General features: G+C 42.9%; 1 protein-coding gene across 1 annotated transcript; it reads right to left on the bottom strand.

Annotated features, from left to right (window-relative positions):
* Positions 1-700: 700 nt before the first annotated feature.
* SLC2A12 (solute carrier family 2 member 12) lies at positions 701-26,844 on the bottom strand. Its single transcript, XM_044424151.1, has 5 exons — positions 26,739-26,844; positions 13,189-14,517; positions 6,332-6,454; positions 4,977-5,109; positions 701-3,196 (listed from the first exon to the last, which is right to left on the bottom strand). Exons 1-5 carry the CDS (start codon positions 26,842-26,844, stop codon positions 3,085-3,087), a joined length of 1,803 nt encoding a protein of 600 aa, XP_044280086.1. The 3' UTR covers positions 701-3,084.
* Between the last annotated feature and the right edge of the window lie 662 nt (positions 26,845-27,506).

Genomic DNA, 27,506 nt, shown 5'->3' with positions numbered 1-27,506 from the left:
AGACTGTATGTAGTAAAGAGAAAAGCTTCCATTTGGAGGTATTTGATGTTAGTAAAATCAGCTATCCAATTTGCAGTCCAGGTGCAGGGTTTCATTTTGTTTTAAAGTTGTACTGTGAATTACTTTGTGAATGATATTAGTTTTCAGGAAAAATGTATTTTTTCAATCCTAAGCTACTTCTAAAGAATGGTCCAGTATTTGCCAAGTATTGCTATAGTACTGTTCTATATTTTTTAAAGATGCTAGCAAGTAAGAATGCTTGGCTTTGGCATGTAACCTTGGGATCTGAAAGGCCAATTGAATCTTTTAATACATCTACATATGGAAGAAATGAGAGGTTAATCATTAACTAAATGAACATACTACTATTGCCTTCTACAATAAATATGTAAAAATGCAGCCATGTCTCTTTCCCATAGCTAAGCCTCAAAAGGTAAATTGAATATAGGTATGATTATTGCAAGCAATATGCATTCAGTTCCCAGTTTCGAACTTTACATTAAAATAAACTCTGTTGAGTACTGTAAATAAAATCTTATTGAAAGTATGTCTTTTTATTTTTATGAAACACTTCTAAATAGCATGAGACTGATAAGGACAATAGGATAATAATACATTTTCTTTCCTAAACAAAAATTTAGATGCCTTCTGTCATTGTAGCTGTTACATGAATTTTGCTGACTCAGACTTTTAGACAATTACTTGCCATAAAATTAAATTGCTAGTCCATGCAGGTAATACCTGCTTGACAGCAGGCATTTGATGGTGGGACATGGAACAAAACCAAAAAAGCTGCAGAATGGAAGAAGCATTTCTACAAGGCTGGGGTTATTTTGCCACTATCTTGACAAGGCACCTGGACTTCCTTGGCAACAAACCAGTTCTTGCCATCCTTTCTAGCCCCAAATTTCGAGGTAGGGACAGAAGCAGGGGATTACTGAGAAACTAAAACATTGGGAATCAGCTTTGCCATAAAAGGGGGAAGTAACCTATGTTCAGGATAAGTGAAAATTTCCACATGAAATTATGCATGCAGATATCCCTGTAATTTATGTGGACTAGCATAATTGTTGGGAACACAGATGCTGAACAGTCAACAAGGGCCACTTCATATCAAATAATTGAACTTGAAATGTTTTACAAGCATTCATCAACTGGGTTCTCACAACACAATAAAGCATAGTGACTTGTGTTTTCTGACCCCAGCAGCATGATTGTTTAAACCCAGCAGACTAATATCTACTCTGGCTGAGTTCAGACAACATGATAACTCACACTCTATTGTTCGATGTTGATAGTTGTACCATGCTGTTGAAACGTGTTAATCCTGCCTGAACCCTGTCATGATAAACTATGGTGAACAACTCAGATGACAACCCAACAACAAACCATGGTCTCTTCATGGATCGCTTGTGGTTAACAAGCCATGTCCTGTTAGGATAGCTAGGCTCATACAACATGATAAGCCCATTATTGAAAAATCCAGTGTGGTTTAGTGGTTAAGAGTGTTGGATTGGGTCTTGGAAGATCTGTATTCTAGTTCCCCTTAGCTATGAAGCCCCATTGATGATTTTGGGCCAGTCACTGGATCCCAACCTACCTCACAGGCTTCTTGTGAGGATAAAGTGAAGAGGTGAACCTCATAGACCACCGTGGGTATAACTGTAATGTAGTAATAGTAACCCACTGTTGAATGATAACCCTTATGCAACCACTTAGTGTGTGTTACGTTGTCAGATCCCAGGCAGTCCTCTGATTTCTATCCAACCTTAAATGGGTCAGGTGCTCTAATCCTCTCACATGTGAGAGGATTTGCTTCTATACGTTTTTCTTTTAATTTGAGTAGAAAAAAAGCAAAAGGCTCAACCTTAATGGTTGAAAAAACTAGCAACAGTTCTGAAATCAACATTTTAAAAAAAGACTTAGTATGTCTAATAGCTCCATTATTGAAACAGAGTTGATTTTTCTTTACACTTGCTAGAGAACCCATAGCCTAAATCAGAATGGTTAAAGTCTGAAATTTACATAGTATTTTAAGACATAGGTGAGAGGCATATTTTGGACTTTAACACTTAACCAGAGTTTAGAAATGATAAGAACAGGACTCAGTAAGTCCTGGACTCATGCGCTTACTTCCATTCTACTCTACTGACATGGCAAGAAGGGGGAAGTAAGACGCATCCAGTTCCTGGTTTAAACTAACTTCAGTGAACTGAAACTAAGACAATTAGGGATTAGTTTAAAGTATTGTGATTATTGAAACAAGCCTCAAATCAAAATGTGGTTTTGGATCTTGACTTGCTTCAATAAACCATAGTTTAAACAAGTATGGTTCCTTGTCCAGATGTAACAAAAATGTTCCAATCAGGACATCCAACCTCACAGCCACACTTGAAGAGAAAGGATAGCATTCAAGCAAACTTGTTCAAGTAATGCCAACTGGCACTGTCCCAAATATTTTGATTCTTCCATTTTCACCAATTCACTGGGGACAAAATGAAAACGGGTGAAGCTGCTGTGATGGTTCTGAATAATCACATTGGGGAATGGTGCAGGGGTTCATCTATTTTAAGTGCAAGAGGGGTCTGAGGGCTATTTTTTAAAATGCTGCATGCATTTTGCACAACTGCAAGGCTTTACAATTGCAGGACCCTTGATGAAAACAGTCACTGAACCAAGACGGAATATATAGCTCTCCATGTGTACTCAGACTACAGTTCCCATCAGTCACAGCATAGGTGTGATGGGAGTTGCAGTCCAACAACAACTGAATGCTGCCCTATTCTCCATCCCTTCTTTTAAGCCCTCTAAAGGCCAAGCATGCACAACTCTCTGATGTGCATGTTGTTTTTTGCACAGTATTTCTAAGACTATTACATCAGTTTCTCTTTCAGTAGTGAGAAAGTGATATTCGAGTGGTCTGTGCTTCTAATGTGCAAAACTTTCAGACATGTATAAGGGTCCACTGTTAGTGAGACCTGTATATGACTGCTTAAGCCCTGTATAAGCATATGACTGTAGTGGCACCCTTTTTGAGTGTTCTCTCGCTTTGCCCTCCGAGAAAGACCGCTCTTCTAGCACTGGCTACATGAACCTGCCTCTGCCGTGGTTTTCTCTTTTAGAAAGTTCTATCGTTGATCCTATTAGCAGATCCTTATGTTGGTCCATCCAGCAAAAAGTACACTTTGCATGTTTTCTGGAAGAGAGGATACATTTCAAAGTAATTTTTTAAAAATCCATTATAAACATTTCTATCTCTTTAGACAATGACAGTTATGAGTTTAGAAGCTTATTCAGTTGTAATGTTTGAAATGGTGTACTACACATACTACATTAATTAGTTAGAATATTACATAGAATATTACATAGAAAATTAAACAATTTAACTTACAAAATGTCTAGGTGACACTCTTATATGAAATATTTGTCAAAAATTAAATGGCACATTTCATAACATGTTTAAGTCTAAGATTTGAAAAGCATTATTTTCATCTGCATAAGAATACATTATTCAAATTACAGTATAGAATAGAAATAGAGTTGGAAGGGTCCTATAAGGCCATCAAGTCTGACCTTCTGCTTCATTTCCACATGCAGTACCTGCCCACATCTTTCCACCTTAGCAAAAGTGACTTGACATGATAGCTTAGTGTGTAACTATGCAGGCAGGTACAGAGACTGACATCATTAACCTGAACACTTTAAACTTTATGAGTTCATGCAGAATTTTGATTTCTTTTAGTTGTTTTAGTTGTTTTGTGGTTTGCTTGTTTTTGCAAGGGATGCAAAATGCACACTGGGATGGGCAGCCTGCCACTTTTTCAAGGGTCAAGATCCCATTTTGATCAGAAAGATTCATACCATTTTAACTTTCTAAAAGTGGACATGGCTGTGCAAAGGTGAGATTCAATACCTGCCCTACCTTTAGGACAAATCTCCATATATATCAGGCAAAACCTGGTATGCATTATCTGCTCAAATGGGCCCCCTGCCTCTGCCAGTAATTCCACAATTCCCAGAAAGCAAGGGCACAGTTGAAGGCCAACACATCTGGAAGGTACCAGGTTGCGAAAGACTGATATAAAAAGTTAGGAGTAAGAATACACATATTCAAATATGGTCATTGCAAAAGCATTACACAAATTGCTGTTCAGTGTGCCACTGTTCTACTCATTTTACAATTAGCTTAATGGTACACTGCATGGATATAAAATATTCTCATCTCATGTTTCTTTAAAAAGAAAGCCAGTACCCTCAGAAGCTGTAGGTACATCTTCCCTTCAACAGAAGCATGAACACTGCTATCAAGGAATGCATAAACTTCTTTGGTTTTGCTTTTACAGTTCACAGAGTTGAGTAGAGATGGGCCTTTTCAATGAAACATTTCATAATGCTGAAGCCACTATAGGGAAAACCACTACAGATCCATCATTTCTGCTTATAATGGGTGACTTCTTTTCTTTTCTTTTATAACTTCTTTTATATCGTTTATATTTTTTATTTATTTTATATTATTAATTTTAATTTTATATTGTTATTTTTATATTGTATTGTGTTGTGTTGTGTTGTAAGCCGCCCCGAGGCTTCAGCAAGGGGCGGCATAGAAATGTAATAATAATAATAATAATAATAATAATAATAATAATAATAATAATAATAATAATAATAATAATATAGACTTTGAACAAAAGAAGGGAACAAAAAAACAGCCGGCAATTATGACAATTTGTTGGAGGCCCCTTCCTTTGCTGCAAACATTTTACCACACTTGCCCACTAGATGGCAGACGTTGCCTGCTTAAGGAAATCTGAAACAACCAAGCAAATTCAATCCACCCTTCCCATCTGTACTCGACAGTCACAGCAATTTTGCTCACCTGTATTTTGTGCACCAGTATTTTACTCACATTTAAATGATCACTTAGATACAGTGTTTTTCTTAGCATGCAATTTATATAGGAATTATGTTGTACTTACTGTTTTGCCAGTTTCATGGATATTTGCTCTAAGGAACACCCTTTGGTCTCAGGTATAAAGACAATGACAAAAGCTAATGATGCTACGCTCATCAGTGCATAAATGAAATATATCCATGGTAACCCAATTAGATCTAATAAACAGAGAGATAAATAAATAAAGATGATTGGAATCAGAATTATGGGAATCACTCTCAGGCCAGTTAGACGAGTAATCTGAGACTGCCACAAGAACTGCTAGAGGCTATTAACGTGAAATTAAGGCATGCAGCTACTTAGCAAAAGAATAAGTATTTTCAACAGGTTTCATTTATACCTTGGGAACACACACCAGCACAACTAGAATACTTAGGTAAGCTTAAATTCATCTACACAGCACATTCTCCCCTCAAGCAGGTTTGTTCTTGTAGCTATTCTACTGACCACACACCTTGGGGAATCACACCCAAATGGAAAGAAATTAGAATTATTCTGGGAATGGAAATGGTTGCAAATCAGAATTTTCTTTGCATTCAGGAACTGCCAGGTTGGCCCCCAAATTCTACCATGAAAAGGTCTCGGCATGGAAGAAAAGCTCTCTTTGAGCTGCTTCACCTGTCACACAGGACCATTTCGGAGACCTGTTGTGCCTGCTTGAGGCAGAGAAGTATGCATTCATGTTGCGACACGTTTATGACAAAGCCCAGCAATCCACATTTTGGCAGGGCTGCAGCTTAAGGAGAGAAATACCGTGCAGTGTGTTTGCACTAAAGCACACGCGACTGGGCCTGAGTCCATGAAGAAGGCTCATTTGTCAGTACGGCAGGGAAGTCTGCTCTGACCGGGCTCTGTGTTGGATGCTCACCAGTCAGTTGCTGCACTTGCCAAGCACACTGGCTCTTTCACAGTGGTTTGGGTGCACTATGCGGAGCCTCTTCAACTTCCTTGGGGTGGAGGAGGCACACCATGGCTCCTAGGAAACCCCTAAGTCACCCATGTATGGCAGTGCCATCAGGCCATGCAGGAAATGTCCACAGAAGGGGTCGTATTCAACAGCATCTGCCCACCAGTGGAACAGACCCAGCTGGTGGAAGAGATCCTTTGCATGCTCCCCGTATCTGTTCTTGGAGTGCTTCCCAACCTTCTGGAACAGATGGAAGGGCTCAAGGAGGCGGTGAGGATGGGGATGGCATATCACATCAGCATATGTCTGCTTCCAGCATATTGGAAACAGCCCAAGTTATCCTAATAACAACAGCAAGCACCAGTTTCTCAGCATTCAGTTGATAAATTACAATAACAGCTTTATTTCTGCCTCTTCAGAGGATTATAACCCACAAGCAGAAAGGTCAGTAACGCTCATCAAACCACCCTTACCTGTTATAGTCAGAAAGGTTGAGGAAATGAGTAGATTAACACCCCAGTTCACGCTAGATGTTAGAGCAATTGCTCTTCCTCGGATCCCTCCAGGAAATATTTCACTTAGTACCAGCCAGGACACTGAAATTAAGAAGAAGATATTGTTTTAACATTGTTTGATGTCTGTCTTTACACACTTCTGGCCTGACCGTGTGCCTTATTGTTCCCTTCTGTATTTAGGGGAAGGGGGCACCTGAGGCAATGGGGCAGAACCATTGGAAGATTGTGGGAGACCTGGATAGGAGCTACAAGACCTATGGGTCTGGCTACAGTTTGCACATGAGCTTACAAACCTGGGTGCCACTCCAGTGCTGAAGATATATCTAGATGCTTCCTGCACCTAGTTCACAAGACGAAAGTCAAACCCTACACATGTGTGGGGCAGGGGCTTCATGGAGATAGGCTTCCGACAATGTGAGACCCACACTCAAGGGTTGAGTATGGGTTGAGTATGGCTTATTGAAACATGGTGTATTGTGTGGTCTGAACCCAGTCATGACTTGTGAAGCACAAACAATCCATGAAGAGAACCTATAGTTTGTTGCTGGGTTATCAGCTATGGTTGTTCACCATGGTCTTTTATATTGGCTGGCTTCAAACCACACAATAACCTCATTTTTAATGATGATCCACAGTTCAGCAATCACCCATGCTGAACCCTGGAGTGTAGTAGGTGAATGTGTTGTCTGAACCCAGTCACAGACTATTCATAGAACAGTGGAAGAAGACAGGGTAGTATGCAGTGAACCCAGCATCTGTAGGGTCCATTCTCCCTGCAGCCACCCACTCCCTGCTCCCATGTACCTTCAAAAGCTGCTTTGTAAGGTTGGAGTTGCAAGGGGCAGGAAATGATGGGAAAGTCTCTGTGCAAACATAAGCTTTCTCATGCACTGATATATTTGCGTCTGCATTCTTTGCACATGTAAAGTCCCCGGTTTCACCCCTAATTTCTCCAGCTTAAGTAGCCTCAAATAGCAGGGTCAAGGAATTCATTTAATTAAAACATAAAACAATCACATTTCAAAACTGAAAAGGAACAGTTAAAAAACCCAATGCACAACCCTCAGCAATGTCTGTTGAAAAGCTGACAAAGGCGAATCTGTACACAACTCTCTCAGAAGAACATTCAAAAGCTACAAGGCCACCACTGAAAAGACTCTGTCTCTAGTGTCTGTCAGTGTGAACCTGGACAGGTCCATATGGGGGCAAGTAACCCTTCAGATAACCTGGTCCCAGGCTCTCGAGGGCAATCAGTGCAACTGTTACACACGTGCAGCTATATGCCTAGAATGCCTGCACCACCCCAGCTACTGCCACTGCCAACATCCTGGAGGCTACATTTTGTACCATTTGAAATTTTCACATAGGGAAGCTTGAAGAATTCAGGGAGGAGGCTCTGCATTTCCATAGCAAATTTGCAGCCACCAAATCCCATTAAGGATCAGAAAGTGATCTGCTTGCAACCCAACCCCCTACTGACTCCTACAAGGTGGGCTGTCTTTTAAAGTTTAAACCCTTTCTTAAAGAGTTGGGAGCTGGAAACAGCTGGTAGGGTTGACATGTGCTGGATCACATATGCTGACATGGACTTCATGTTGCTTGCATGTGAAATCATGCAAGCGACATGAACAAACTGAGAAGGGTTCATCTATCCCTGTTTTCAAATGACCTTAAAAGACAGTCCCATGATGTAGTCCAGTCTGGATGGAGCCAAATCATTTACAGCTGATGCCAGGTCCACCTTTTCCAGATGGGGTTGCAGGTAGTAGGTTAGTTGGTGAAAGGAATTCCTAGTCACTGACACCATCACAGAGACCGCCTTGTCCAGGAAACCCTGCAAGATGCATGCTTGGTCTGCCAGGGTGAGTACAGCCCCCTCCAAAATCAGGAAAGACCCATTATTTGACAATTTGGATTGCTGGTGCCTGGCCTGATAAAACTCACTATAATCCAGCTTCATATATTTCTATGTGCCAGAGCAGTGCTGCTTCCTCCTTTGGATCCAATGACCAAGCATGTGACATTTGGGGACATGCTGAAGTTGGGGGATATTTCCCCCATACTTCTTTTCCTGGAAGAAAGAATGGAAATTTGGGGGACACTGAAATACATGCAAAAGTTACTTTCTTACCGAACCTGAACCTATTTTACTGCTCCAGTAATATAAAATGCATCACTTGTAACCTCATTACCCTACAGAATGGTACTACTTCATATATCCATAAAATGTACAGAGCAATCCTATGCATGCTGACTCAGAAGTAACATGGGTATTGGGTGGTGCTTGCACTCCTCAACTCCTCCTGACTTTCTTATTTTCTAGCAAGGTAGGGTCAGAAAGGTGCTTATGACCCAGACTGCAGCTGTGTATCTGTATCACAGTCCTTTGAAAGGAGATGTGACAGGGGGCACGTGAAAAGCACAGCAGACCAGAATACAATTTGAAACTAGATCAAAGCCAAACAGCAATTCACAAAGGCCAAGGAAAATTCTTCCCAAGAAGATGGCAGCACCTTCTCAATGCTCAAATGTATCTTGGATCTGAGTACTGAATATAGACTAGAGATGGAGAAGACATTCAGTTTGCAGTCTTCTTTATCTGTACCTTTTTGCATTGTTATAGCTTTTCTTTACTGCTTCCAGGAAGTGGCAATAACCCCAAAGGGACCTTTCCCCTTGGGTAGCAGCAGTAACCAGATGCCAGCCTTTTGCAATAAGCACAGGCAGCTGCAAATCTCAGGTTTCTGCTCAACAAAAGAACATGCACAACCCCGAGAGCTGGTACAGTGTGGTGTCGGATTCAGGATCCGAGAGATCTCGGTTCTTGTCCTAACTCTGCCATAAGCCATGCTGGGTGACTTTAGGACAGAGATTCACACAGCCTAACATTACATTGTTGTTGTGAGGATAGACAGAAGCTATGTAAACTACCCAGTTCTTCACTGGAGGAAAAAAGGTAGGACATAAATGCAAAGTAATAATAATACCAACTCTGACACAGGATGCAACTGTCCATCTGCACTCAGCAAAGAAGCTACAGTGCAGAGTTATGTAAGTTTGAGCTCAGAGGCATTCTCTGAGTTCTGTCTTGAAGCTCCATCTGCTTTGTTTCCATTCTCACTGGAAACTTTGTCCCGTTGCTGATTTTCTCGCTGCTGGAATGTGAAATGCAGCATTTATTCTGTTGCATTTTAAAAAATGTATGCACCATGGTGTTGCAGCTGTTTTCATTCCTGTTTTTATTGTGTTTTATTTTATCATCTTCTTTAAAGTGGCATTGGCTTTCATTATGTGTCTTACTGTTGTATATGGCCTTGAAAGGGCTCATGCCCTGAAAGGCAACTAAAGTATATTTTACTTTATCTTAAGAAATGTATACTTTTCTATCATTGACTAAAGCATAAAAATGCACTTGTTTCCCGCGCAAAAATGTGCACTTCTGAAGTGTACATTTTTCTAAAGTATAGCTTTTTCACAGCAGCCTCACAAGGACAAGATTGTTTGCTCTTCCCCCAACAAATGCATGAAGTCCACCCACTGGCCTTCATGTGCAACACCTCTATCATGTTTGATCAAAGATGTCCACTAGGCTCAACCCTAGGCTGTACAGTTATCACATTATGACTTTGACAGATCCAAGGTGAGTCCAGACCATGCCTGGATGCAATGCAGGACAATACCTTCTTCAGAAGCCAGTTATGGAACACTTTAATCTGTGGCTGATATACGAAAATAAAGTTGCCTATTCTCTCTGTGATCTGATGAATAAGCCTTGCTCTGTTCTAGCCCTTACCAGCAGCTCTCTGGCTTTCTTCCTGTATGTCTCTGAACTACATTCCAGGAATGCCTATACAAAGTGTCATTCTCTATGACCTTGGAGGACTGACTCTCAAGCAGTTGTCAGAGCAGAGCTAAAAGCTCCTAACCAAAGGTTGTGACTGACTTCCCTGATTTAGGTTTATGTGCTGATATGAGACAAAACATGTCATCTCTTGAAAATGGTACCTGTGACATTCATGGAGGAAACTTTCTCTTTGACCTGAGCCCTTGCCACTGTAGCAGGTTCACTGCACAACTGCAATCAAAATACCATAGTGAAGAATTAACTCGGCTTCCTGACTTTCCTTCTTCACTGCTTAGTAGGATCAAGCTTGTTGAGGCTTTAGAAAGTAGAAGTATTTGCAATTATTTTGGGAAGGGGTCTGTCAAAGGTATGCATTGTGGACAACAGCATCAAAAAAGATTAAACTGACTTATAGGTTGGGAATAAGTGAAGCAGGGGATATGAAAGCCTTTGAAGGAAGCAAATTATTAAGAAGGGCAAAGCTGGGGGGTGGTAAAGAAAGGGATTATCCCCTAAGTAATGAGGTCAGAATGTCTTGAAGAGTGAAGTGCCAAAAATATGAAACACATTTCCAAAGGCAGGATCAACAGAGAGGTGAATGAGTGCAATATGGAACTTGCTCCATGAGGAAGAGGCAGAAGCTACAGCCAATGATTCTAATCTGTGGAGGAGCAGTTTTCAGCATCGGCCGACTTGCTGCTCCCTCCCAAAGTCCCAGTTGGCCAAGTCAGATGCACCTCTGCATGCCTCTCCCAGGCCCCACCAGGGGAAGCCAGAGGCCAACAGAGGAAGAGTCACCAAACAGTGGGAGGAGCCACTCTGCCCAGAACTGGCCAAACTCCCGGTTTTGCTTGTACCCGTATCCCCACTGCCACCTCCAATCTCCAATCAGGGCTAACAGAGGAAATCCCCCATGCAGTCCACTCGGCCCATGCTCTGAGGAATCTCCCCTACTAGCTCAGAGGAAACCATGCAGGCTCTGTGGGGTGGATGGGGGACAACCCCTGGCTTAGCCGGGCCCACAGTTCAGGTCTGCCATTCCTGGATTAGAGGTTGCGGTGTGCCAAAATGATCAAAAGTAATCCCTATTCCTGTCCCTTGTGGATCACTGCCCAGGCATAAGAAACCCTCACTTGGCAAAGCACTGGAGGACACCATTTCTGCTAGTTGCTCCAGACTGTGCACCAGTCCACAGTGTTTACTGGGAGAATAAGAAGGGAGATTTATTAGATGGTTGCCCTTATTTGTTAAGAAGCAGCTGACAAGTTAGGTAAAAGCAGGTTGTGTGGCAGTGGAGAGCCCAGGAGCTGCCCAAAACGCTGCTCACATGCAACCCCCAGCGCAGGTCTGTGGAACTTAGTTCTAATTAAATTCAGTGGAATGCATTTCTGTTCATACTAAGACAGCCTGGAGACTCAGCCTCTACAGAACTTTAGAGTGTCCTTATTTTCACAAGGAATCAGAATTAATCAGGTGGGTCTGAAAAGAATATACACATTTAAAAAACAATATGGCAAATTCTGCCACTGCATAGGTCTGGTTCATAGTTGCTGAGCATTAGAATCTGACAACTTTTCCACCATTATGCACAAGAAAAGCAAAGTCCCCATTGGCTCCCATCTAAAATGATTCAGAATAAGACAAGCCCAATTTTTGGACTACAGCTGCCTTGCTTTAAGATGGAAGCTGTTACTTATACTGCCCTGACATGTATCTAAAACAAAGACATATTCCACATATACAAAAAGCCTCAGACATTTCTTGAAGTAACAGTAAATCATGAATGAGTCATCATATTATGGTACCACTAATTACTAAGAGCCCCAAAATAGGAAATTGCAGGCAACTTGGGCAGAGTTTTGGCACAAGAAAAAAATAACAGCTCTTAAAACAATGGCCAAGTATTCAGAGTTGTTCTTTTTCCCCCAGAAAGAGGCGCTACTCCTTTCTCGGACACTTCACTAGTGCACTATTCCCCATCACAACATCTCCATCAAAACAGGAAAAGCTACACCTGCTGAACTTCTTCCTGCAATGCAGCAATAATAAAGGCACAAGAAGCGTGTCAGGAAATAATAATCCACTTTAACTATCTCAGCATTCATAATTAGAGGGAACACCAACATGATGTTTAAAAGATAGTTTCTACCTTCCTTTGGTGCATGTGTAACAATTCCAGCTTACAGGAATAGTTATTCTGGTTGAATTTAAGTGTAAATAAAGAATAGGGAATCTTGGCAGGGGTCAGAAGCTAGATTATGCATTTTTCATACAAATTATTCCCACTTGTTTTTTCTAAAACACCAGACACAATGGACACAAAAGATAATGACAACAAAGGTGAATTAGGATTGTAGGAGACATAAGCCAAAGTGCCCCAAACTAAGCTAATAAAGCCAATAATTCATGTTTAACTGCTCAGCAACACTTATTTATTAAACTGATAATACACTACTGTCATTGCCTGAAACTGTTTGCAAACATGATGCTTGACTGAACTGAATCAAATGTAATGAGTGCAAAATAGACCAAAAAGCTGTTTGCTTTATCTTACATGAGACCTTATTGCAAATATAAATTCAAGCAGAATGCAATGGGTGCCCACTTGTTCAAGACTCTTCTACAATGCAAATTAAAAAAAAGGATTAATTTTTTTCTCTCCTTTTATTTTCTTAAATAAAAGGAGAGAACACCATGTAAGTCGTCACTGAATGCACACCGCTGGGTTCTGACTTGTCCAGAGGGCCCTCACCTGGTGCATGCAAAGACTTGCTGATAGGCACAATTCCTGGTAGAAAGGCTACATCGCACTGTTGTGGGTGTCTGAGCCAAGCTTTTGCTTGTGCGACTTTGCCTTTCCTGTAAATTAAGGACTGTAATATTCAGTTGCATCCCTGTGAGCGTATTTACTTTGCAATCAAAGCAGTTTATGAACAAGGCAGCATGTTAGAACAATACATGAAACACTTACTTGGTCCAAGTCCAATGGAGAAAGCAGCAACGTAAACAAGCAAGCCAGCCAGGGAGAGCCACTTCAGGGCAGCTTGTACTTCCAGAGCACCTGTTGCCACCTGGGTTTCTGCTTGGCCTGTGGCAGAGGCCTTTCCTGCAGCCAGAGCAGTCCTGTTCTGCTCCTCCGCACTAGCAATTCCGGCCCGCCACTGCGAATTTCTACGAGGTGAACCCATGCCTGCAAGTTGCTCCTTAATCGTTTCATTTGTGGAGGGCAGTTTTCCCACTCCATGGAACACCGAATCTTCCAAGGACTGGTTCCTGCAGACAGTCGTGACATTCACATGTATATTAAGCATCACCAATCCCATGGTGCCTAATGACACAAACATGAGAGAGGAGCCGATGCACAGAAATGTCTTGCTTCCTATGTGGTCCACAAAAAGAGTGGCTGGGATTGTACTGATCACTTTGACCACTCCAACGCCAGTAGAGGCCAAACTAGCTGCCTCATTGCTCTGGAAGCCAACTGATCTCAGAACTGTTGATGCATAAAATAAGATGTTTGGCTGCCCTGTCATTTGTACAAAGAACACAAGAGTGATTCCTATCAGCATCCGGGCCCTCATGTTGTCTTTGGAGCGGAAGAGGTCCAAGAAACGATACTGGTGCTCATCTTTTAGGGATGATCTGATCATAGCAAGTTCTTCAGTAGTGTCTGGAGTTGTCCTGAGCTTAGCAAGGACTTTGCTAGCAGCTTCTTCAAAGCCTTTCATAACCAGGAACCGAGGACTAGGCAAAAGGAAATACAAAGCAATGGCTTGCAAAATGGCTAATGGAATGACAAGGCCAAACATGTACTTCCAGCCATGGGAAACACGAGCAAAGGTATAGTTTGAAATGTAGGCAAAAAGGATCCCCATCACTATCATGAGTTCATTCAAAGACACAAGCAAGCCTCTTCTGTGCTGTGGCGCAATCTCAGCGATATATACACATGTTGCCATTGAAGAGAGCGAAACAGAAACTCCTATTGCGATCCGTCCTGTTATAAGTAACCCGTAGGAAGCAAAGAGTATCAAGATCAAACTGCCCAGCACAAGTAAACAAGACGACACCATAATGGTAACTCGCCTCCCATATTTGTCTATCAGGATTCCACCAGTCAAAGAAGCCAGCAAGGCACCAATGAGAAGAGCACTTACAACGATTTCCTGTTGTTGGCATGAAAGTGCAAGTATGCTAGTTAGCTGAAGAAGAGCTCCAGAGATAACTCCGAGTTCGTAACCCATCAGAAGGCCACTGACAGCAGCAGTAATAGCAGACAGAAGAGTAAGTGTTCCACAGCCTGTAATTAAAGAATATGAACAGGATCAATTTAATTCTGCATCATTAGAATAACTTTCTATCCATCCATCTATCTAATAACCCAGCATTTTCCCAATACACTCAAGAAGATAAGCAAGTTAAAATGATGGGAAACTGTATAAAAGGTATGGCATAATGAAGAATTAAGATGATCAATCTTTGATTTCCAAGATTCCAAAGTGGGGCCACAGAACAAAGCTCAGATGAGGAGATGGAAAAAATCTGGTAAGTCAAGGTAGAACTACCGCAGAACTTCCTGGGCCAAGACTAGAGCCTGATAAACCTGGTGGAAAGACCTTCCTGGTGGGTCATGGCTACTGGGTCCAAGGAGGAACTTGTCTGAACCTGATGTGCCATGGGTGGAGCAAAGCAAAACCAAAACTGATCAATACCTATGTCCTGACAGAAGATGCATTTACTGTTTAGAAAAAGAGAATACTAGTCAGTTGGGAATGCTGAAAAGAATGGCCAATATCTGCAGCTCATGGATTGTATCTAATGTTACTCCAGTGGTTCAGTGTTATGTGCAAACCCAGCCACTATAAATACATATGCAAGCACACAAACATATCAGAATCAAGACACGGCAAGGCAAAACATTATACATTTGTGGCTATTTGATTTACACTGCAAAGGGTAATAAAACATGCCTCCCTTTTTCCGTTAGGAGGAAAAAGAAGAGGGGGCAGAGACTGTGTGATCCCAACGGTCATGCAAGCTCATCTGCATTATGCTTAACCATGATTTAGTATCACGTCTGAACATGGCATCATTGTAAGTCTCCTTGGGATCAAATGCAAGAACCTGGCATTGAAATCCTGAAATAAAATTTAACTATTAGGATTAGAGCATAACATGGTACATTTAAAATAATGCTCACCCAAAGAACATGAACAAGATGTGATGGTAACAGGCATGGCCTGTTGTTTGCCCTCAACACCTAGGATTAATTTAGTCTCCACTGTTAATTATCATCAAAATAAATCTGTCTTAATTCTTGGTTAAGTCATATCAACAAGTTGCCACAAGATTTATCAACTCGTGCTGGTGAATTCCATAGTTTAACTAAGCATCCTTACATAACATCTTATTTGGGTAAGCTTCATGTTTGGTCTTGGAACTTTTACTTAATAGTAACCCCGAAGCGTCTTTTTTATAAATTAGCCCACATACCTAAAAGGATTTCTAATGATTATGCTTTCAAGAACAGAAAACAAGAACAAAAACCAAGATGGTGAAATAGAAGATAAATGGAAAGCATATGCCATTTTCTGCACATGCCAAAGTAAACTTTACCTTCTGCAGCTGCAAACATTGTTTATTATCACAAGTTAACTATGTATGTTCTACTTCTAGTGCACCCTTTTGTGCTTGAGCCCAAGATAGATAATTCTTGTTTATTATTCTCAGGTTCTCTCTCTTCATCAGCCTAATCACTTTCCCTGCATGGTACTGCCTGTCCCAAAATGGATGATCAAATGGATGAACTCATGATTTTCTAGTGGTTAGAAACAAAATGCCCACATTCCTAGAAGTTTGCTTCAACAGCAACATTTTATTCACCCATAGAGGAGAAAAGAAAGTCCTCCATTTAGGTCCAAACTCTCCCCTTCCCCACATTTTAATATAGATAAGCCAATTTTGCTACAGTTATAATTTACTTTAACATTGTCACATTTAGCCAAGGTTATAACATTTGGGCAACTCATTTCCATGCTGACAGTAATTCAATTAGAACCACATCAGACTTGCCTTTTTGAAGAAGACTGGCTTTCAACACAAAATGTAAAAAGAAACAAAGAAAGAAATCTATATTTAATCTCAGTCAGAGCACTGAATATCCTGAGAAAGTACTTGTCAAATTTAGGAAACTGAACCCTGGGGTGGAAAACATCTGACAGGCTGCAGGTTTTAAATGAAGGGACAGGAGGGGAGAGTGAGTTCATGAGGTTACAGGACATTGCTGGGCAAGTTAAGAAATATTTCTCTCGAAAGCTGGATACTGGGGAGAGCTGATTGGAAGAAAACCGATGCATTCAAAACACGGTGCTGGAGGAGAGCTTTACAAATACCCTACACCAAGAGAAAGACAAACAAGTCGGTCTTAGATCAAATCAAGCCACAACCTGTCCCACATATTTTTTCCAATATTTACATGAAACCGCTGGGAGAGGTCATCCGGAAGTTTGGGCTGAAGACACTCAACTCTACCTCTTGTTTTCATCGAATTCATGTGAAGCATCCTCTGTTCTTGACCAGTGCTTCGACTTGGTAAAGTAGTGGATGCAGGCCAATAAGCTGAAGCTCAATCCGGATAAGACAGAGATACTATTGTTAGGGAGTCTGTCTACCCACCTGGGGAGAATTTGCAACCTGTCCTGGACAGGGTTGTGCTTGCCCTAAAGGACAAAGTTCATAGCCTTGGAGTGCTCCTGGATCCCAAATTGTCGCTTGTTGCTCAGGTGGACTTGGTAGCCAGGAGTGCTTTTTACTAGCTTTGGCTGGTATATCAGCTGCATCCCTACTTGGACGAGCAGAGCCTTGCAACAGCTATCCATGCCTCTTTCCTGGATTATTGCAATGTGCTCTAGGTGGAGCTGCCCTTGAAAACAGTACAGGCATTGCAACTTGTTCAAAATTGGGCAGTGTGCCTGCTAACCAGGAGAAGTATTCGTGAATGTATCACCCCAGTCCTGCCTAGGTTGCACTGGCTGCTGATTGCCATCTGGGCCCGATTCAAGGTGCTTACAACAACATATAAAGCCCTAAATGGCTTGGGAACAGGGCATCCGAGGGAACAAATGTACTATCTTTATTGCTGAGGTGGTCATTAGAGTCCTTCTCCATATCCCTCCCCCCAGTTAAGTTAAGGGGGAGACAGCAAGGAGAAGGGACTTCTCCATGATAGCACCCCAACTCTGGAATTATCTCCCATCCAAGATTCAGCTGGCACCTACTCTTTACATCTTTAGGTGCCAGTTAAAAACCTATCTCTTTCATAAGCACTTTGGTGGGTGAGCTGCCTCATTTATTGTGCAATAGTTTTTAATGATTTATGCTGCCTTTTGCTGCCATACTTCATTTTTTATTTCAATGCTGATCTTATTATGCATAATTGTATTTATTTTATTAAGGTCATTTTAGTATTTATTGTTTAGTTTTATGTTGTGACCAGGTGTATTGTTTTAATCATGTTGTGAGCCACCCAGAGAGCCTATGGCTAATGGGACAGCATACAAGTTAAATAAATAAATACATAATAAACTTGCCCTGGAAGCAAAATCTTCGAACGACAGGTATGTTCCTCTGATGCTGGAGCAGAAGAAAGAGAACATGTTCTCTTATACAGGGAATGCTGAGAGAAATTGATTGAACCATTAATGAACAATTTTTATGGAAATGTATCTTCCACTCTGGTATCTAAATGTTTAAGGGATGTATCCTCTTATGTTACTGGTAATGTTGCCAAGTGTTTTATTTCTGCAATGCAGATCGGGATAAATGCAGTCACCTGTTTCAGTGAAAATATTGTATAAATTGTATTTGTTTTAACTGAATTTTAATTTTTCTACTGGTATTTTCTTTTTTATTTTTTTCTGGTCTGTGACCGTAATAAAAATGTACATGTACAAAAATATTTAAATGGAAGCTGTCATACTTTGGGCACCCCTTGAGAGGGCAAAAATCACTGAAGACAACCATGCTAGGGAAAGTTGAAGGCAGAAGAAGAGAAAGACCAATTATAAGATGGCTCAGTTCCATAAAGGAAGCTGCATCCTTGAGTTTACGAGTTGAACAGGGTTGTCAGGGACAGGCTATTTGGAAAGTACACATTCATAAGTTCACCGTATGTCAGAAATGCCTTGATGGCACATAACCAAACAAAATGTCACGTATTTGTACATGTTGATTCCATAAAACCTCACACACAATGCTGCCCCCTCCAAGTAACCTGAAAGCTCTAAAGGTATCAGCACTATTCTGTTGTGATTAAAATGTACTGCTTAAACACAAAAGGTTGGGGAGAGCACTAGTCACAGCTTCGCATATACTGATTATCCAGTGGCCTGATTGCATGCTAGGCCTCCATGGATAGAAGAGATTCTCATCTTCACAAATAGCTTCCCCACGAGGAATATAATCCAGGGCTGAAACGAGGTTGCTTCTTCCGTTTTCTTTGTGGGAGGACTAACACGACCTTGGTACTTGTTTCCAGTGGTTTTCCTCTCTGCCTTTCTGTATGTTCCTATACACTTCATCACACAACACAAAGTGGTACTGTGGAAATGCGTGGGAATGCAAAAACACACTTGGTTTCTGCAGCCAATAATGGCAGCTCAAGGAAAAGAGTAGACTTTCCTCATTCTCGAAAAAGCAGCGAAAGTGGCTGGGAAACCCGAGAGAGGCCCTTGAAAGCTTCCATGAAAAGGCTCTGGAAACGTCCTTGAATGAACAATAAGCGCCTCATGGAGAGAAGCCCTAAGTCGCCCTCCCCACATTCAGCACAATGAGAACGGCAACAGAGGAGGAAGGACCAGCGCAGTCCCCCTCCCTGCATGTTTAAACAACATGATTGAGTAATAACTGATTAGGGCTGATACCATGTTCAGAAATACTCTCTACTAAGGATGAATGAGGTGAGAGCAGGACACCAGTCAGGGAGTCAGAGAAGAATCAGGAAGCAGCCAATGTTCCCAAAGGCATTTTCGAAGAAAATGTTCAGTGTTTCAAGACTGTTTCTGTCCCAGGCCTAGCAATGACTCTACTTCTCTTTCTCCTTTGTTTCTTTTTAAAGGCAGCCTTCCACTGCTTCAGCATCCTTTTCAAAAATCAAATGTGTTGGCAAGGGTGCAGCAAACATATTCACTGAAGTATTCCTTTGGTTCTCATACCTGCTCTGTCAACAACTGAAGGTTTATTTGTGTACCTACTTTGCTACTTGGAGAGTTTGTGCCACGTTCCTCTTTCCTAAGATCTTGGAGACAAGGCCCAGGGGCAAGGTTCTTTTGTGCAAAGAATGGATTACAATTGTTTTTCATTTAATGTTTCCTTTAAAGAAGAAATTCCTCCCGGCACCCCACTGCCCTTACTGCATGCAAGGCTACCCAGTGAACAAACATATTTAGGAACATTTGCAGGAATATAAGCCTACATGATGAGGATGTTTACACTTTAAATCTGAAATAGAAGGCATGTGTAAGTTACACAGGAGCAAATGTTCAGCTTCCCTAACAGGAAGCCTGCAAAGCAATCAAGCAGGTAATTTATTTATTTATTTGGGATTTCTACCCCGTCCAATCACTATGCATCTCCGAACGGCTTACGAATTCCATAAATATAACAGTATAAAATAACATATAATACCCCAAGCAATAGTAATACTGATAAGAGCAATAAACCACAACCGAAGTAAAACATGATTTTTAAAAAATTAAACATTAAACTACTGGGTGAATAAAAAGGTGCCGGAAAGCATGTAATGTCGGTAGTAATGCATGCTTCAGAAGGGAAGACTCATCTCTACTGATGAGAAGGCACTGTGCAACTATGCCATCTTTTTCTCCATAACTGATTTTCTGCAGTAAGAAGGTGGATCAAGTGGTGGGAAAACATAGGAAGATTGCAAATGGAAGATGTTATCCAAGAGCCCCATAAAATTCCATAATGATATTTGCCTGTAAGAGCACAAACTTACTGCAAGGGATGTGTATCCCATCCATAAAATGTTATATCTTGAGTTTAACATGGATTTTGAATACATTGCATCTTTTTAAAAAAGCTTATCCCCAAATGCATTATTCTTCAGGTTGAATATGTGACTCCCTGTGATGTGGCAAAAAGCAATTATTTTGGATTCTGAGCAAGGTACCTTAAAGCTCTGTATTATGCAAGCCCAAATCAGCCAGTGAAAAACATTTTTGCAGTCTGTTTGGGTTGTATCTATTAGTCTTTCTTAGAGTAGACCCATTGAAATGACATTAGATGTCACCCATGAGCTTCAAAGGATAAGCAAATCCTCAAATCTTTGCCACTGAGATCTACAGATCCTTAAAAGGCTGAGTTTGGGTTGGATTGTGCCCTAAATAATGGCCATCTTCTTTGCACATGAAAAGCTGGTAATCTTCATCACAGGGCTCAGCAATTCAGGTATCTTTTACTACCAAACAAAAAAGCAAAAAACCCTTGCTAAATTATCACAATAGTCTGGCAGCCTGCTGTGCTACCTAGCCCTGGGAAACACAAAAGCAGGTGAAGACGATGGGCATTTCCTGGGGCAACAGCAGGTGAGCAGATGCATATTTCTCTAGCCATAGGGATTCCATTCTTATCCGTAGCTGTCAATGCCTGTAGCCATTTATAGAACTACTTTATGAGTGTGCAAGTCCCCTGTGCCTCTTGCCACCAAGCTATTCTTTGGCAGCAAGTTCCATAGGTTGCTTTTGTCACATGAAATGTGTGGTATGGAGGCTTGAGTGTTGGACCCCACTTGACCCGGAAGCTCCCTGGGCCAGTCACTCGCTCTTAGCCTAAGCTAAACAGGTAGTCCGGCCAGTTCTAAAGAAGGCATCCCTGGATCCAGAGATGGCCGCCAATTATAGAAAGGTGGACAACATCCCGTTTTTGGGCAAGGTGTTACAGCAGGTGGTGGCAGGACAACTCCAAGCACTCTTGGATGAAACTGATTATCTGGACCCATTTCAGTCCGGCTTCAGACCCGGGTACTGTACTGAATCTGCCTTGGTCACCTTGTACAATGACCTGTGCAGGGAGAGGGACAGGGGGAGTGCGTCCTTGTTGGTTCTCCTGGACCTCTCAGCGGCTTTCGATACCATCGACCATGGTATCCTTCTGGATAGGCTAGCGGGATTGGGAGTTGGAGGCACTGCTTTGCGGTGGTTCTGCTCCTATCTCAATGGCCAATTCCAGAAGGTGGTGCTGGGGGAATATGGCTCTGCACCAGGGCAGCTATGCCATGGAGTTCCGCAGGGATCCATTTTGTCCCCCTTGCTATTCAACATCTACATGAAACCACTGGGAGAGGTCATTAGGAGGTGTGGGCTGCAGAATCATCAGTACGCTGATGATACCCAGCTCTACCTCTTGTTTTCAACCAATCAAGGTGAGGCAGTGGCTGTACTGAATCGGTGCCTGGCCGAAGTAATGGGCTGGATGAAGGCCAATAAACTGAAGCTCAATCCAGACAAGACGGAGGTCCTGTTGGTAGGTGGGACGGGCTTCGGGATGGGGGACCTGGACCTTGTCCTGAACGGGGTTGCACTCCCTCTTAGGGTTCACAACTAGGGAGTGCTCCTCGACCCAGAGCTGTCATTAGAAGCTCAAGTAACAGCGGTGGCGAGGAGCGCCTTCCTTCAGCTTCAGCTGATCTATCAGCTGCGTCCCTACCTGGAGAACGACTGCCTGGCGACTGTGACACATGCACTGGTAACTTCCTGATTAGATTTCTGTAACGTGCTCTACGTGGGGCTGCCCTTAAAGACGGTCCGGATACTTCAGTTGGTGCAAAATAGAGCTACCAGGTTGCTGACAGGAACTGGACATTGTTCTCATATAACCCCAGTTCTCTGTCAGCTTCACTGGCTCCCCATTGAAGTCCGGGCCCAATACAAGGTGTTGGTTGTCACCTATAAAGCCCTCAATGGCTTGGGACCTGGTTATCTAAAGGAGCGCTTACGTCCATATCTGCCTTCCCACCCCTTAAGATCAGCGGAGGAGCCCTCTGTGAAGGATATTAGGAGGGTGAGTAAGACTGGTGGAGGAGGGCCTTCTCTGTGGTGGCACCCCACCTATGGAATGTGCTCCCCAGAGAGGTCCGCCTGGCGCCGTCATTATTTGTTTTTCGGCGCCAGGCCAAGACCTTTTTATTTAAATGATATTTTAATTGTTAATTTGCTGTTCTTATTTATTGGTTTTAAATTATGGCCGAGATACTCCAAATTTTTAATGTTATCCTATTTTATGTTTTATCTGCCTTGTAAGCCGCCCCGAGGCTTTCTGCGATGGGTACGGCATAAAAATGTTATAAATAAATAAATAATTGTTGTTGTGGGGATAAAATGGAGCTATGTAAGCTGCCTTGGGTTACTCACAAGAAAAGGGGTAGGATATAAATGTAATACAATAATATAATAATACCTCGTTTGTTCACAACCTTGTGTCAGTGTTCAGTTTCTCATATGCATTTATGGCACACATATAGCTGGTCCCACAATTAAAGCAATGTTAGTCCACAAATGCAGACATTCAATGTACAGACGGAAATGCACATGATGTTCTGATATGAATACCAGTGCATGTTGTTGTTTTAGGAGAACTCATATGTAATTGTTTTTCAGGAATCCTATTACTTTGTTTTAAACAGAAAGATGACTGTTTTACTAGGAATTTGTGCAGTTTGGAGGTGCCTACCTACAAATGGATATTGAAGGTCAAAATTTTCCTAGCACTTGAAACACTAGTTATAATTAGCTACCAGACTGCTGCATGGAGAAACAGGTTTTACACTTTGAATTGAGTAGGCCCACAATGGGTTTTGCAGTTAACTGGCACACAGACACAAATACACACATCAGCAGAACTGGAGGTACAAACATTGCTTCTTTGGGGAACATATGGCGCTTTCCTACTCCTTGCCCAATATGTCTATTTTCAAACAGATATTACAAAAACACCACAGATCTCCAGTGCTGTCTCCTCACAAGAAAACTAGCTGTATAAAACATTTTTTCCCTGAGCCTTCCTACAAAAAATGGCTAACTTTCCCAACAGGAAAAATAGGTTTTCTCTTACGTAAATCCTTCTGCACCTGAGAACCAACATGGCACAGTTTTTAGACTTTGGAGCAGGGACAGAGGAGATCTGGGCTGTAGTCCCCACTTGGTCATGTAGTTCATTGATGTTCATGGGTCAGTCATTGACTCTCAATCTAACCTATCTCAGAGCTGCTGGGAGGACAAAATGAGGGGAAGAGAAGGCTCACTGAAGCCACCTTGATCTCCTTGCATGTAAAAGGTGGGATATAAATATAATTAATTAATTGAGCAATCTTTGTCCTAGTAAAAAAATAAAGGGAAATGACCAAACATGGTATTTAGAACTCTCTAAACGGCGACAGGGAACCCCCAATTCATGACAGGCACCCCTTCCTGGCTCCAACCCCTTTTCTCAGTCTGCCATCTGTTCTTCCACCAGTTGAGCACTGAGTTTCCTTGCTAGTCTGGGAGGAAGAGAAGCATCCTTACTTATAACCAGCACAGAAAGATACATGCGCCAGTTTCTGACTCTTCGGTTACTAGGAAAGGCCACCATTTCAGTCTCAACTGTATACAAGGCCACCATTCTCCTCTCTGTTTTTGGCTGGCAGTTTCTAAATGTGAATGGCTCTAGATCTTGTTCTTTAATAGGACTAATGAAGCCTCAGAAGACAGCTGCTATCTTTAATAAGGTTAACAACTAATATAGCAATCAGACTAATTTCTTGTCATGCCGCTGATAAGTTGCATATGCTAACAATCGTCAGTGTATGCAAGTTGAAGTACTTGGCCAACACTGAAATCATCATACTCCTCAAATGCTTGGCAAATCAGCACATAAGCACCAATTCACATTAGTGAGAGTGCGCATTAGCACTGGGTGTGCATTAGCACAAATAGAATGAAATCCTGCTTAAAAACATCCATTGCACAAATGAGTGAATGATGATACACAAGATTCTTGATGACCCATGTAACATAGGCAGAAGGAATTTAATGAAATCTGTACATCCCTTCTGGGAGGGGGGAATAGTACCTTTCTTTGCCTTCCACTGCTGGGGAGAGATTGTGCTACAGCAGGATCATCACACAGGGCAAAGAGCGCAGTGGCAGCTCCGACACCAAGGCCCACTTCTATTTCTCCCTTCCCGTGCTTTTCTGTGCGGAGTGCTCTGCCCTGGCACTGGGGAGGGCAGGCTGGTCTAAAGGCAATCTGCCCCCTATATGCAAGCTTGACTTGTAAGAGTGTCCCATCCCATTTTCTGTTCATTTTTCAAAGGAAATAACTGCACAAATATGGTCAGTTGTTTTCCAAAAACATGTTTAAACAGTACTTTGGTGTGATCTAAGAGGGGCTGAATTTCTCTCTTTTTAACAGCTACTGGCTGCTGCTCTCTCATGTATGTTAAAAAAGTGGCTGCACTGCACCCCAAAAGCAACGCGAGCAAAGGACAGACTGTTAACTCTTACAGTTAATACTGTTAATATTGTATGAAAAGAACAAAGTATGTCCCTATCAGCAATTCCCCATCACATTCCATCACTTCCAGGACTTTGAAGGATAGGCTCACTTATCCCTCTGTATCTGGCATGCACTTTGAAGGTTGGGCTCACTGATCCCTTTGTAGCCAGTCCCCCAGCTGCTGGAGTGCTTTGGGACTGGTTGCTTATGTCTGGAGAACTGCGTCCGGCTGGTTATCATTCAAAGCAGAGCGGAGGGCCATGTGCTTCAGTGTCTAGGGTTGCTTTGGGGCCAGGCTGCTGGCTGCAGAAACAAGGAGAAAGGGCACCAGGCACATAAGTCCCCTTGTGTAAGCTCTACATTTGCCCAGCATACAGCTGAAAAGATACAGCCCAACAAAGAAAAGGAAAGCAGCATCAGCCTATGCGTATTTTCTGTGTTCTCTGCCTTCCTCCAGGCTAACAGGGCACAAACAATGGTCACCCTTGAAAGGCTTGCTATCACCTCGACCATCTGCTGAAGCAAGAAAGGTCCCTCTGTTACCCTGGTGGTTTGCTGGATGCTGTCATCCTTCCTGCTTCCAAAAAAGGTCCTGGAGCAGCACACACACCTTTTGATTAGACAAGCACTTACACCTTCTCTTCCCATTGGCCATTTTCTTTGGGACCACTCTGTGCATTGCAAGCTGGCTTTCAGGAGAGCACACTTGATAAACCACCTGCCCTCCATGCATGTTTGTCCGCAAAGGGCTGTCTTCTAAATTCCTTCTGCGTGAAAAACATGCACGCGTGTGCACACTTGCACGTGTCTTGAGCCACTTTCAGCTCAATCCCATCAAAAATGTTCGAACATCAGTGGGTGACAGTAAAAGCATTCCTTCTGCAGCATCAGCATTCTGTATATAACCCCTGTAGCTATTTTGTGTTATTTTTGGAGCTTGGTGAAAGACCAAGCATGGGATAAACAAAGTGAAAAAACAATGACCTTGGGTTTTTTGCTTTGTTTTTTCAGAAACAATTATACTAGTCTTGCTGCGCTTAGAAACCAAAGCCAGTCACTAGTGACACATGGAAGTTTTCCAGCCCTATTCCAATGAGGTCCAGAAGCTTCCATAAGAGTGGCAGATTTTGTTTGCAAACAGCACAACAGCTGCTTCTGGGATGCAGCTGATCTTGCGATATTTAAACTGACAGAGCCGCAAAATCCTAATTACCACCACCACCACCACCACCAGAAGGTGTGCATGTAATGCTTTAAGCCACAAGTATCTCAAGGATTATCATTCAGATGTAAGAATTAGAATGGTGCGGTGCATACACTTGAAATGAACACACTTGTACTAAAACCTAGCTATCTTCCCTGGTTTAGATCCAAGTATCTGCCTTCCAGGAGAGAAAGGGCCCCGCTTGCAGGGACCCTCTGCTAGGTCCTTCTGCCTGATTTTAGGTGATCTCTCCCTGCCTCCCCCCCCCCCCCCCCCCCCCCCCCCCCCCCCCCCCGCCCCCAGCAAACACACACAGCACAACTCGTCCCATTCAGCTGGGTTTCGACTCTTTGTGTAGCGTTTTCAGAGAGATGAACAGGCTGCCTTGGGAAGGGGCAGCCGATTTCCATCTGTATAATTGATCCAAGGCATATGCGGATCCAACCGACTCCGGTTAGCCCCTTTACCCAGAACCAGCGGCTTCTAGGTTTGCCGCCCTAACGTTCCATAGAGGAAAAGTGAAATCCAATCCAATGCACGCAAATTGGAGATTTCAAATTGCCCTACTTGCAAATCAGGAATTGGGAGTCTGACCGATAAGGCTACTTGAGGCTTTCGGGCCATTTGGGGTTCTTGCTGCTGTTCTTTTCCAGAGGTTATCTCGACCTTTGGGCTTTTCTGTTTCTGGAGGCTAAAACATGAGTCACACGGATCTGCACCTATTGTCCTGCAGGCGTAATTGCCATTCCGACTAGTCGTTTTACCTGTCTGAGCCGGAAACGGCTGCAGGTTGCTGCACCGGCTGCACTCCTCTCCCCGACTTTTCTGGCATGGCTGGTGGAGGTCCTCCGTGTCCTGCAGAGGGATCATGGCTGGGTGCGCGGCAGTTCCCCACGCAGCCTCCGGCGCTGAAGGGCTCTACAGGACGGGCGCCGCGCCTCTGCTGTCAAAGCGGGCGCCGCTCGCGGCGGCCCTGAGCATGGCAACGCGCTGCGCGAGCGGAGCCAGCTCTGAAAGTTTCCGAGAGGTCCACAACTTTTCTTTCTGTTTTGGCAGGCTTGGCCCTCGGCGGTGACACAGGCTGTTGCTATTCCGGGGCAGCCTATCGCGAGCGAGCGGGGAGGCGTATGCTGCGGAGCATTGTCTCCGCCACCGAGCCAATCGGCGGAGACGGCGCGGCTGCGCAGCGCTGAGCGGCGCGCGGGAGCCCGCGCTCGCGCTCTCCTGCGGCGCCGGGACGCGCTCGGTGCCGTGCTTCGCCTGCTTCTCGCTCCCTCTTTACTCGCCTTTTTCGGTCCCTTGTTCCTCTGCAAAAAGAACGTAAAGCAGATGCTGAAGCAGCAAAAGGGGGGCACTGAGCAAGTTCCGAAGAGCTCGCCTTGGTTCTTCACCGAGTTGGAAGGGGCTGTGAAGGCCCCGCTCTTGCAGGACCCCAATTTACACCGCTTGTGCCGCTACGAATGAGCACGAAAGGAGGAACGCAGGGAGGGTGGTGGTTCAAACCTGGGCAGTTTCTAAAACAGGCTTTTGAT

This window comes from Varanus komodoensis, unplaced genomic scaffold (assembly GCF_004798865.1).
Source record: "Varanus komodoensis strain SLA01 unplaced genomic scaffold, ASM479886v1 scaffold1, whole genome shotgun sequence".
Lineage (NCBI taxonomy): Eukaryota > Metazoa > Chordata > Lepidosauria > Squamata > Varanidae > Varanus > Varanus komodoensis.
The sequence above is the reverse complement of the archived record's forward strand: the minus strand, read 5'-3'. Positions and strand labels throughout refer to the sequence as shown.

What these genes read in the sequence shown, in the direction of transcription:
- SLC2A12 (XM_044424151.1), bottom strand. Translation starts at nt 26,844, where the DNA reads ATGATCCCTCTGCAGGACACGGAGGACCTCCACCAGCCATGCCAGAAA. An exon ending in CTCCATTGGACTTGGACCAA is followed by an intron (nt 6,455 to 13,188) that starts GTAAGTGTTTCA and finishes TCTTAATTTCAG; the next exon opens with TGTCCTGGCTGGTACTAAGT. An exon ending in TCCATGAAACTGGCAAAACA is followed by an intron (nt 3,197 to 4,976) that starts GTAAGTACAACA and finishes CCTCTCTTCCAG; the next exon opens with AAAACATGCAAAGTGTACTT.